Source organism: Schistosoma mansoni, chromosome 1, assembly GCF_000237925.1.
Source record: "Schistosoma mansoni strain Puerto Rico chromosome 1, complete genome".
Taxonomy (NCBI): domain Eukaryota; kingdom Metazoa; phylum Platyhelminthes; class Trematoda; order Strigeidida; family Schistosomatidae; genus Schistosoma; species Schistosoma mansoni.
Genome location: NC_031495.1, coordinates 38,665,774 through 38,679,624, shown reverse-complemented (window position 1 = coordinate 38,679,624; position 13,851 = coordinate 38,665,774). Strand labels below are relative to the sequence as shown.

At 37.0% G+C, this 13,851-nt stretch overlaps 1 protein-coding gene across 1 annotated transcript; it reads left to right on the top strand.

Moving 5' to 3' along the window:
- Window positions 1-5,600: 5,600 nt before the first annotated feature.
- On the top strand, window positions 5,601-9,414 carry Smp_125250 (hypothetical protein; the record flags this gene model as incomplete). Its single annotated transcript, XM_018794340.1, has 3 exons — window positions 5,601-5,673; window positions 7,327-7,424; window positions 9,092-9,414. 3 exons carry the CDS (start codon window positions 5,601-5,603, stop codon window positions 9,308-9,310), a joined length of 390 nt encoding a protein of 129 aa, XP_018648763.1. The 3' UTR covers window positions 9,311-9,414.
- Between the last annotated feature and the right edge of the window lie 4,437 nt (window positions 9,415-13,851).

The following is a 13,851-nucleotide window of genomic DNA, read 5'->3' as shown; positions in this document are numbered from 1 at the left end:
AACACTCGTATCTTCTGAATGGTGGCCTTTGTTGTTCTCCTAGTTTTCTCCCCATACCGTAGGACTGTGTTGACATTCGTATTGCAAATTCTGATCTTGGTGTTGGTTGACAATTGTTTTGAGTTGCAGATGTTCTTCAGTTGTAAATATGCTGCTCTTGCTTTGTTGATCCGCGCCATAACATGTGCATCAGATCCACCGTGTTCACCAATGATGCTGTCCAGAAATGTAAAGGTTTCCACACTCTCCAAAGCTTCTCCATCAAGTGTGATTTGATTGGTGCATGTTGTATTGTATCGGAGAATCTTGCTTCTCCCTTCGTGTGTGTTGACACCTACTGCTGGTGAGGCTGCTGTTACACTGGTTGCATTCTCCTGCATTTGTTGTTGCGTGTGTGATTGAAGAGCCAGATCATCTGCGAAGTCTAGATCGTCCAGCTGCATTCTAGCTGTCCTTTGTATCCCGTGCTTTCCTCCTTCATTTCAATGTCCCAACCACTAGAAAACGTATATATTACAAGAAAGAGTTATTTAGGATAATGATCTCATGAATAGTTGACTTACAATTGAATTCATTCAGCTATAATATTGAGGTTAATGAGTATTAATTATAGAAAATAATCTAATCAAACAACTATCTGAAACAATTAGTCTCTTTAATAAATTTCGATAGCGTAATAAGAAGATGAAGATGATCAGAATTATGTGATGATAGATTAGAGCAATGCATTTCAAACAATCTGATCACTTGTAATATACTTGTTGAGAAATCACAATCGATTGATTACTGGGCGGTGATCAATGTTATATGTGTCAAGTTCTTCTTAGTGCTGATCGAATGCTATCGATCAAGTTGCAATGTGGTCACTAGTCTAGGTGTCTCGACATTGCATGCACTATGTTGAGATAAGATTGTGGTTGGAGGTGGTCAATAGGAAACCTTGAACCCGGGTTTCGTGCTACTTGGCATTCGTCAGCAAAGTGTACCCGTAATCTTGAGGAGACTGGTGCTCCCTGATGGATTCGATCTCAGTGGTAGAGTCTCTGACTGTGAAGCTGGGTGCCACGGAATCGAATCCGTCAGGGAGCACCAGTTCCCTCAAGATTACAGGTACATCTTGCGGATGAGTGCCAAGTAGCACGAAACCCGGGTTCAGGGTTTCCTGTTGACTACCTCCAACCATCATCTTATACTTGTTAAGAAGAGGAGATAGGGATAATAAGGAAAATAATGTGAATGTACATTGCTTAAAAGTCATATTGAATTACTTCAAAGTTGAATGAAATCAAAATCACACTGAATTAATCAACAAAATAATCAACTGAATGAAAGTTATCACATTCTAATTTTTAAAAACTTGAACATATATACACTTTATTAAAACATTATTAGATTAAGTAGAGATGGATAATGGCTAGCAATGGAATCCAGGATGCACGTTTCATTCTATTTGGAACTTTTCAACTGTATGTAACCGCATTTCAGAGTTCCGGAGTGAACACTAACTCTTGGATGTAGGTACATCCAGCTGTCTAGTCCCAAATAGGATGAAACATGTGTCCTAAATTCCACTGTTAATCACCATATAACTTTACTTACAATGCTTATAACTCTAGGTAATATGGAGGTGATCTATACAGGATGCACATATGCCAATAAGAGACCAATCAATTACACCACTAAACATGAATGGGAAGATTCGAATTAACGATCAATCATTGAATTCATAGTGAAAGTGTTCCAAAAATGATAGACAATTCGGAATGGTATACAAATTTAGGTAGTTGATAAGTATTCATCATTATGGACCTAAAATGTCAATTATCACATTCCCCCCCACTTCCTGTGATTCAGATTTCCAAACCTGTTTCAAACATCAATCTCATCTTAATTAACTGAAGTATCTGGAACTGTGTTTATAATCATGTTACTATTGTGGACAGCTAGCATGCAGCTAGACGATCTAGGCTTCGCAGATGATCTGGCTCTTCAATCACACACGCAACAACAAATGCAGGAGAATGCAACCAGTGTAACAGCAGCCTCACCAGCAGTAGGTGTCAACACACACGAAGGGAGAAGCAAGATTCTCCGATACAATACAACATGCACCAATCAAATCACACTTGATGGAGAAGCTTTGGAGAGTGTGGAAACCTTTACATTTCTGGACAGCATCATTGGTGAACACGGTGGATCTGATGCACATGTTATGGCGCGGATCAACAAAGCAAGAGCAGCATATTTACAACTGAAGAACATCTGCAACTCAAAACAATTGTCAACCAACACCAAGATCAGAATTTGCAATACGAATGTCAACACAGTCCTACGGTATGGGGAGAAAACTAGGAGAACAACAAAGGCCACCATTCAGAAGATACGAGTGTTTATTAGCGGCTGTCTACGCAAAATACTTCGGATCCGTTGGCCAGACACTATCAACAACAACCTACTGTGCAAGAGGACAAACTAGATTCCAGTGGAGGGAGAAATCAGGAAGAAGCGCTGTAAGTGGATAGGACACATATTGAGGAAATCACCCAACCGCGTTACAAAACAAGCCCTCAAATAGAATCCTGAAGGCCGAAGGAGAAGAGTAAGACCAAAGAACAAATTACGCCGTGAAATGATGTTAGATATGAGAAGAATTCGCAAAAGTTGTATAGAACTAGAAAAGAAGTCCCAGGATAGAGTGGGTTGGAGAATGCTGATCGGCTGCCTATACTCCATTGGGAGTAACAGGCATAAGCAAGTTAGTAAGTAAAACCATTAATTATATTCTATTGTAACACTAATCTAGTATAAATATTCTTTGTATTCAATTAATATAAACTTTGTACAATACAACATACAATACTTACTTTGTACTAATTCTATGTACTTCCACTACATGTAATATTCATTAATTAATCATCAAGTGTCTATTATATTAAAATTGTGGTGTACTTTTTGGGTTAAAGTCTATATATAATTTGGAAAATCAATAAAACTTCCTTCAATGCCAGTCAATGTTCTTACTTAATTAAATGGAAATTAGATTGATCTGCAGTTTTTTAAAGTATTACTTACTTCTGTTACCCCTCGTGGAGGAGCATAGGCCGCCCACCAGCATATATATACATGGATGAGTTATGCTCTTCATGAATTGATATGACAGAATTAAGCATTCACTTTGAAGAGAAAGAATAGTACCTAATTTAAACGAAATTTTATGTCAGGCTTAAGGTTAAGAGTTGAAATAAATTCTCTTCTCTTCTTCTCTTACGCCTGTTACTCCCAATGGAGCATAGGCAGCCGACCACCGTTCTCCAACCCAATCTATCCTGGCACTTCCTTTCTAACTCTATCCAAGTTTTGTTCATTCTTCTCATGTCTGTCTCCATTTCTCGGTGTAATGTGTTCTTTGGTCTTCCTCTTCTCCTTTGACCTTTAGGATTCCATTTGAGGGCTTGTCTTGTGACGCAGTTGGCTGTTTTCCTCAATGTGTGTCCTATCCACTTCCAGTGCTTTTTCCTGATGTCTTCTCCACTGGAATCTAGTTTGTCCTCTTGCACAGTAGGTTGTTGTTGATAGTGTCTGGCCAACGGATCCGAAGTATCATGCGTAGACAACTGTTAATAAACACCTGTATCTTCTGGGTGAAATAAATTAAGTGGAGTTATTTTTTTCGAATTTAAAGGTTTGTACAGATTTCTAAACTTTACAGTTTATACTATAGATTGACTTAAGTCAGATAACTAATGAAAACCAGGAAGTACCGAATATTTGTTTCATCCTAATTTGCGACACTTCAGTGATAGTGCTTAACGAATACCCTATCAGGGTTCGAACCCATGAACTTAAAGTTTCACGATGAGAGCTTAATCTGGTTGATTTACAAAGTAAAAAAAATTTAAAAGAGAAATAATCATCTGAAGTTTTGTTAGAGGAGTCCTGAAATAAACCCTTAGAGTAGTAAAAACGACAGCAAGAGTCTTATCAAATCAGCGTTGAGTAGCATCTTCACAGAAACATCTAGAAAATGAAATATCACCTGTCACAGTTTTGATTGGATATTTATCTATACTGCTACTATATTTAGTATGGTGCCAGAATTTTCCGGAATCCAGAAGTAGTGTGTAACTCTATAAACACCCTCATTTTTCCTATACAGAAACTAACCTTGGAATTAGGCTTCTACTTTTCATTCACGCTTTCTCTCTAATGTTCCAGTTGACATACAGAAATAGTTGAGGATATCGGGACCGGCTAGAAAGACAGTTTAAGTATGTCGGTGACAAAGTTTATTACATTTAACATATTGTTTTATAAACTATTAAAATTTCCTATTTTGTAAATCAGTAAAGCCTAAATATAAGTGTTATCAAAAGGTTTTTTTTGTGGAGATTTAGTATTTTCATAGTTGAAAGCGTGAGTTCGAATCTCACGAGGCGGGATTGTGGATGCGCACTGCAACTGAGGAGTCCCAAAATAAGACGAAACGGTCGTCCAGTGCTTCCAGGTTTTCCCTGGTGGTCTAGCTTTAATTGACTCATGCTTTCAACTATGAAAATACAGTATTGTTTACTTGAATCTCCTCATTGATGTTTAGGACTGTAATTGATCAATCTCTTATTGGAGCATATGCATCCTGTGTGGATTACCTCGATATTACCTGAAGTCACAAGCATTGTAAGCAAAGATGTATGGTGGTTAACAGTGGAATTTAGGACACACGTTTCGTTCTATTTGGGAGTAGTCAGCTAGATGTACCTACATCCTAGAGTTGATGTTCACTCTGGTGTAGTTCAATCAAAAAATCTTGGATGAAAAACATAATAGAACCTAAAACTAAGGAAACTGACCAAAAATTCTAGGTAGAACACATGTAATAGATACAAAAATGTTATAGATAACGTCAACTATACTTTTTGTAAAAAGGCGACACGAATAAACTCATTTTTTTATCAACACCAAGTATCTCAGGATAACTGAAAAGAAGAAAAAATAATGGATTCCGGATAGCACAGTGGTCTAAAAATTAAGCGTTCGCGCACGAGACCTAAGGTCCATTCCTGCGTAGATGTGTACTGCTGCGGAGTCTCACACTAGGACGAAACCGACATTCAATAATTCTAGGTTTTCAATGGTGGTCAACTCATGAATTCAACTACTCAATAAAAAATTGATATTTGTACATGTTGATAATTACTTCTTTTAAAATGAACAATCACAACTTAATCGTTGAAATCATGAGTCAATTGAAGCTAGACAACCATGAAAAACCTAGAAACATTGAATGACTGTTTCGTCTTATTGTGGGACTCCTTAGTAGTGCACATTCACGATCCCGCCTCGCAAGATTCGAACCAAAAAACCTATCAATCTCTCACGCGAACGCGAATGAGTAACCATGGTGATCTAATGTCAATTGACTAATGATCTCAACTATTAACATTATTATAATATCTGTGAATGGATAGTTTTTATATGACCAATCAAAATGTAGCACAATATTTTATATATAACTATTAATAATTGAATTCAATATGTTGTTAGTTTAAAGTCTAATTGACATAGAGGTCATCATATAATTAGATCATTTACAATAAGTGAACATGTTGAATAAACAATACTACATGAGTATAACTGTAATGTTTATCTATATATTGATAAGTTCAATATACATAGGTAAGTGTATGTCACTGTTATTTTAATATTCTTATTATTGTATTGCTTTGTAATAATGTAAATCATCATTGAGATAGTCTGATGGTGATTCTTTTCTTAACTTACTTACTTACTTACTTACTTACTGACCTACTAACACCTTTTACTCCTCGTGGAGGTGTATAGGTCAACCACTAGCACTCTTCATCCAACTCTATCTTGAGCAACCTTTTCCAGTTGTTTCCAGTTGCTAATCATATTTTTGATATCTTCTTCCAATCCCCAACGCAACGTGCTCCTTAGTCTTTCTCTTTTCCTCTTTCCTTTAAAATTCCAAGTTAGGGCTTAACTCATGATGCAGTTTGTTGATCTCTTCAATGTATGTCCTATCCACTTCCGTCATCTTTCTCTGATTCGCTCTTTAACTGGAAGCTGATTTGTACTCTCCCACAGAAGGCTGTTGTTGATGGTATCCGACCAATAGATATTAAATATATTGCGTAGACAACTACTTACAAATACTTGTACCTTATTGATGATGCTTGTTGTAGTTCTCCAGATTATTTTCTTTATATAAAATATATTCAGACTATCAAACAACTAGTCAGATTGTAAATAACTGTTTGAATATTTGGTTGTTATTGCCGATAGATTGATGTCTCGAATAGTTCATTATTTAACTGTAAGTATAATTTGATGGTTAGATAACATGATGGATATGCTTAGTTAGCATAGTCCTTTTAAAATGTTAGGTAGTTTATGGTAGTTGGTAGGAAAATCTGGATCTATGTTGTGTGCTAACAGGAAAGTTTATTTATAATCTTAAATGAATTGATGCTCTCTGTTTGACCCGAATCCACATCATCCAATTTATTAGTCTGTGATGTTGCCATTGACTTATCCTGGACAGTGACTGACCTCTTGTAAGACTGAGTTTTCTTTCCACTACCTTCAACCACTTTAGATCTCAATATAATACTGAAGATACCAAACCATTTAGGTACATGGTCACATTGAGCTTAAGGAATAGACAAACATGATACTAGTCTCTACTCAATGATCAGTTAGTTGTACAATTTTGTAAAACTAACAGTGAAGAAGTAATGTATCTGTTGTTGTATTCAATATCTTATGAAAGTAAGGCTTTCGTTTGTAACTGAATAGTTTTACCTTTGAATTGTAGTTAAATAAAAAATTAAGCGTAAAAATTCTATGGAGGGATGTAAACAATTGGGAGCTGGCTCAATGATTGAAAGTTTAAGCGTTTGTCTCTTAGGCTGAAGATTCTGGCTTTGATCCTTTTCGTAGGGTTCATGAATGCACACTGCTAAAGAATCCTATAGTAAGATGAAACCGCCGTCTAAAGAGTGCTTCCTGGTTTTTAATGGTTGTCTAAATAAGATCAGTTTGTGATGTGAACTATGAAGGACATTTGAAATTTCTTTTTACACTATTGAATATTACTTGAATTACTTTTTCTGGTTAGCGTTTTTTAGCGAGTTAGTTTCTCTACGGGATGGGGTCGCTAACCCCATGCCCAACCCTCCTCCTTTACCCGGACTTGGGACCGGCAGTAACTCTAGAAGAGCTACAGGCGGAGTTACTATTGAATATAGTACTGATAATATTGATAATGTTGAAATAGCATTAATTTTTTTTTAATTTTAAATATAGGAAATTCGGGAGCTTTAAAATGTTATGTTTGTCAAAATTGTTCAAATGTCACAGGGAAAGCCAACTTCACAATTGGTGATAACTGTAAATTCTGCCAGGTGAGGTTTAACAAAAATATTTTTCTTATAAAATTTATATTTATTTTCACAGTTGGAATCATAAGTCAACCTAAGCTAGACCATCATTAAAAACCTGAAAACACAGGACGGCTGCTTCATCCTGGTTTGAGACTCATCAGGAGTGCATACACACGATCCCGTATGCGGGACTCGAAACCGGGACGTTCGGTTTTGCCCACTTACGCCTAATCTATAGACTACTGAGCCGGAATCTAACGGTGTTAATGTCTAACTTTAATCGATATATGATCTTACACAACCTTTCATTCATTGTCTGAGGTGGATAACTATCTCTATCCGACACGGATTGGACTCCTCTGGTAACGGCTGTGAATGTGCATTTCTAAGGAGTCCCATACTAGGACGAAACGGCCCTCCAAACTTCCAGTAGTGGCCTAGCTTAGATCGACTCGTCGGTCGGGCTTTCTGCCTGTGTTATAACTAGTGGCCTAGTGGATACCTTGCTAACGTATGACGTGATAAAACCGCCAATCAGAGAGCAGCGAATTATCGATTGGAACAGTGACACACAAAAACTGTACGAGCAGTCTAGAGTACGTATCAGTCCTGCTTTCTGCCTAGCCCAGTCAGTTAAGTCCAGAACACCAATAACAGCCTCCGCAGTATGAATCATTTTATTTCAAACATACTGAGTTTATATACCAATCAAACTGACCACATCGTACCATGAAATAGAAAATAACATTCGTACAAGATTTGGCTAAATGTGGCTGTAAATTAGGGGGAACAGTAATTAATAGACTGAAGATAACTCAAGAACAGTAAATCGTATAGTAATAGTCTGTGGATCAAAATGAAGCTTATAATAAGAGGGACATGAATATGAATAGTTTAGTTAGTTAACAATTATACAGTAGGAAATATACGCATCATATTGGTTCACAAATAGTTCTCAGAAGTTACCATTCATAATTCCCTTCAGGATATAACAATAATGATCCTCAAATGGATATAAGATATTAGATAATTAGATCAGTAGGACTAAACATTACATTCAATAGACTCAGTAGATCATGATACTGGATATCATTCGATACATTCCACTCAACAAATCCTACGATGATCATGAATCAAATCATAGATCAATATAACAAAACAAAACAGTTAACAAATGGAATCAAAGTGGAATCCATCTCACATAGAAGATAGTCTTGTATAGTCAGTATACCTAGATGTGTTTGTCTGTATTCAATAGCCGGTGATACATCAGTTTGATAGATAAATTGTCACCTTTATCAATTACATTATTATTTCCATAGTTGAAAGCGTAAGTCAATTGAAGCTAGACCATCAAAGAAAACCTGGAAGCACTGGACGGCCATTTCGTCCTATTGTGGGACTCCTCAGCAGTGAGCATCCACGGCCTCGCCTCGTGAGATTCGAACCCAGGACCTACCAGTTTCGCGTCAGAGCACTTAACCGATAGACCACTGGTGTTTATGTCTAACTCCAACCAATCCACAAAGTTAAGTCCCACAATAGGATGAAATGGCCGTCCAGTGCTTCCAGGTTTTCCTTGGTGGTCTAGCTTCAATTCGCTCACCTTTTCAACTATGAAAATACTAAATCTCCACAAAACCCCCTTACATTACTGTTATTATTACTTCTTGTGTTGTTTTCTGTAGAAAATAGTTAGACTGAAAAATGGTTTCTTAAACTCTACAACAAGGAGCTGTCTAACGGATACATGTGTTAACTCGAATAAATCGGAATCACCATGGTTAAATATTACTACATGTTGTACAAAACCAGATCTATGCAATCAATCAGTCAGAACAACATCTAAAATGAATATTCAATTCATTTGGATACTTTTTAGTATATGGATATGGTATAACTGCTGATTGGAAACGGAAAACTTTTTAAAAGATGTGATTTTTCTTTACCCCATAAATGATCTCATTGCATAATGATAATGTTAAACAGTTCGTAGTAGCTTTGCTTTATTAATCAATCACTTTGATAACCGTTATTATATATAAACCTCAACGGTGTTTGAATTCAGAAGGGCAATAAGAAGCGGTGACTATAGTTTATTAGCAGATAGCACATATAACCAAGTTACAAGCATATCGAGCAAATTTGAAGCATGTGGGTGTGTGAGCAAACATAAAGATGCAGATGATATAGTCCTGTTTGATGAAGACGCCGACAAAATGTAGAGTCTTCTGTTAGAAATGAGTAACAATGCCAGGATATTTGGAATGCGTTTCTCCCCCCTCTAAATGCAAGTTGTTGCTTCAGGACTGGCCTGCGTCAACATCTGAACTAAGGATAGAGAGTGAAGTAGTCGAACGCGTCGACAACTTCACTTATCTTGGAAGTCTGATCAGCCCTAATGGGTTGGTTTCTGACGAAATCTCAGCACAGATTCAAAAAGCTCGTTTGGCTTTTGTCAACTTACGTCCCCTTTGGAGAAGGCGAGATATCCGTCTATCAATTAAGGGACGAGTATACCGCGCAGCATTTCGCTCTGTTCTGCTTTACGGCTGAGAAACGTGGCGATCAAGAGTAGAAGATACTCGTAAGTTACTAGTATTTGACCACAGATACCTTAGAAATATTGCTCGTATCTACTAGGATCACCGGGTAAGTAATAGTGAAGTTAGACACAAGGTATTAGGCGATGATGATTGTAAATCAGTTGATGAGGTCATGAATCTTCATCGAGTGAGATGGTTGGCTCACGTGTTACGTATGTTTAAACCTCAATTATCACGACGCGCAATGCTGACTAGTATTGAGAATAGTCGGAAGAGAGTTAGGGGCGGTTAAACCAAAACGTGGCATCAGTGCTTGAAGTCACTAACTTCTGGTATGAACGATGTTGGTAGATGCAGACTACTTGGTTGTAGTCCACGTGACTATCGTAACCAATGGTTGAAGACTCTGGTTGACATATCTCAGAATCGATTACAATGGCGTAGGTGTATACACTCTTTATCTTCCATTAAACCGTGAGATTAAAATTGCTTCATATCTGTCTTTCTTCCTATACTATATCCTTATATACAATCTTTCTTTTATATACTACCACCACTAAATTAACTACTTCTATGAATTCGGTGTTCATCTTGTTGTGGTAATGAGGTATGGCAACTTGGATCGATGCATATATGTGCCTGGTCCTACGTTATTGCTGACTGACTAACTACAAATACAAAGGTGAATTTATAGTCAAATCGAATCAAGATGCAGCTAGGCAACGACAAAGGCTAATAATAAGATTCCAGTACATACGTACATGGGAAAGAGAATGATTCATCGAGAGATATATAAGCTGTCAACATTCTTGTTAGAGTCTGTAATGTGATCAAGTGTACACGTTTATACAGACAAGATAGTGATCATAATAGTACAAAGGAATAGACGAATTGTTACTGTGCGAATAATATTGTCTGTTAAAGTAAGTTTATAAAAAGGCTTAACAAAATGTAACCATGATCAAAATTGATTGTAGGAGAGTTGCTAGGACCAGATAATTCAGTGATCAATTATATTTCTCAGTCAAGTTGTAGTGAACGTGAACACAAGTGGGGACAATCGAATGTATTTGAATATAAAATTACAGAATCTCCTAGTAAAATCTGAGAACTATACAGTAAATATTTCATTTGCAAAATGCCAATCGATTGCCTTAGACTTGACTGTTCTTTCGTTACCACAGTAATCATTCTCCATCCACGTTCTCTTTCTTTCGATCTTCTTAACCTACTGCTGCTGGGTATTCCACTTTCAACTGGTGATTTATACTACTTACATCTATCGATATCAGTAGTACATACCACAAAGTCAGTTATATACATATATGTAGTAGGCGTCGAGTCGCAATTGACTATGATCACCACTACAGGAAGATTACGTGCTAGGTATTGTGTTGGGTCCCTCAGTAGGCCGAAAACCAGAAGGCAGTTGACGGTTGTAATAAGATATATTTGTCGGCGACCTCGTGGTATCGAAAGAATACCGAGATCGTGCAAAAGTTTACAAGTGGAACTACTGAGCGCATGCGAGTTCATGCAAAGTCACATACAACGGAAGAATGTGTGTGTTTTTTGTACAATTAAACAAACAGGTAAAGTAAAACAATCACTGGTACAATTGGTTATAACAACAATTATTTCGATCATATCAATCACGTTCTCATCATTAAAGTAGGTCACCACATATATGAGATAATCGGTTGATTACTAGTCCAATTCATCCAAATTTGTCGATCGACCAAACATTTAAAATGATAAGTAACTTGTTATCATTATTCTCCTGAATGGTATATGAATAAATCAGTCTTCTACAGTCTTGTTTTCTCCTTTTTGAGTCGACAAACCATTTACGTTCCGTTACAATAAGTAGCACGTAAAACTTAGATCCGTCCATCATTTCAATGAAGTTCAACAATCCCTACAACCCCTTACTGACAATTATTATGCTCTCACTAGTGACTAGCTGCGAGAAGTAATCGAAATTCCTAGTGAAAAGCTGTGAATTGTATTGGGTGAGACGGTTACCCACCGAAAACAGTGGAAGATAGTCGTGTAATATAGCGGATTGCTCGGAGTTAGACATCAACACCATTAGATGCCAACTCAGTAGTTAAGGGTTGGCGCGCGAGATCAAAAGTTCCGAATTCGATTTCCGTGTGCAGGATAGTGGATTGGCACTTCTGAGGAGTCTCATACTAGGAAGAAACGGCCGTCCAGTGCTTCCACGTTTTCAGTGGTGGTCTAACTTGGATCTGTTCAAGCTTTAAATAAAAAAATATATCACAGTTATAGCAAACAGCTGTATCACCATCAGAGATCAACATTCAGCTAGTGCATCAGTATGAAAAATCAGTCCTATTTCAAGACATTATATTAGGTTTGGAAGCGTTTTTGGCGAAGTGAGCTCAGAGAAGCTAGAATTTGATAAATTTGACAATAGAATGTCAATGTAGGATTATCTTGACACTGATTAAGTTTTACGTCTAGCAATCGAAAGATCCACTCCCAAGTTCATGTCGAGACTTTGATTATTGTGAATCTACACTGCAAAACTAAAAACATGAAGACAACTTTTGGATGTTTGTCTCAATCTGATCTAGTTGAATAAAATTTAATGACTTGGTTTTTCAGTTTGAATTCATTTTATTTTTCGTAAGGTTAGTATGTTATAGAGAATTATCTGTTTGATGTGTCTGGTGTCATCGCTTTCACTTTGTAACTGAATGCTTTAGATGAATGATGGTTTGCTTCTCGAATTGTTTATGACTTTAATAATATTAAGTTTGCAATATTGACGTCCAATACTTCTCCATGTCAAGTGAATCAAGTTATCACTATACCTACACAGTATCATCCATTTTGATCTAATTGTCTAATGCTAAGCAACAAGGTTTTTAGTGTTTGTGACTTACTTACTTACTTACCCCTGCTACCACTCGTCGAGGAGCATTGGCCGCTCACTAGCAATTTCCGTCAAACTCTGTCCTCGACGAGCCTTTCCAGTTAATATTCATTTTTTTCATGTCCGCTTACGATTCCCGACACAATGTGTTCTAAGGTCTTCCAATTTTCCGTTTTCTTTCAGGATTCAAAGTTAGCTCATGCCTCGTGATGCAGTTTGTTAATTTCCTCAATGTATGTCCTATCCACTACCATTGTTTTTCCCTAATTTGCTCTTCAACTGGAAGCTGATTTATTTCCTCACAGTGAACTATTGCTGATGGTGTCCGATCGACGGACATTGATTATCTTACGATCCTCACCTTTACGTCTGCATCAGATCCTTCTTGCTCACTGATCATACTGCTCGGACACGTGAAAGTTTCCACCTCTTCCAAAGTTTCTTCATCAAATGTGATTTGGTTAGTACTGTCTGAGTTGTATTTGAGAATCTTAGTTTTTCCCTTGTGTATCTTGAGGCCTACTGAAGCAGAGGTCACCGCTACACTAGTTTTCAACGTTAAAAATCAGCTCACCTAATTTAGGTTCCATTCATGTCAAGACTAACTATCCAACGCATCTGGATCTATGTAGAAGCGTACGATCTTTATAGATTGATGGATTACCACTGATAACTGTGTAACAGTCTACTGATCTTTAATTATTGATTCAATTACTTGTATGTATTATGAACCCAATCGATAAAGTATATTAAAGGACAAATATTGAACAATATAACATTGATTATTATCAAATGACTAATGAATATACTTGATCCAAATCCATTAAAACCACTAGTAAGATTGAATAAATTGATTTTGAATATTATTATCAGAAGGAGGGGTTTTGTGGAGATTTAGTATTTTCATAGTTGAAAGGGTGAGTCAATTGAAACTAGACCACCAGGGAAAACCTGGAAACACTGGACGGCTGTTTCGTCCTATTGTGGAACTCCTCAACAG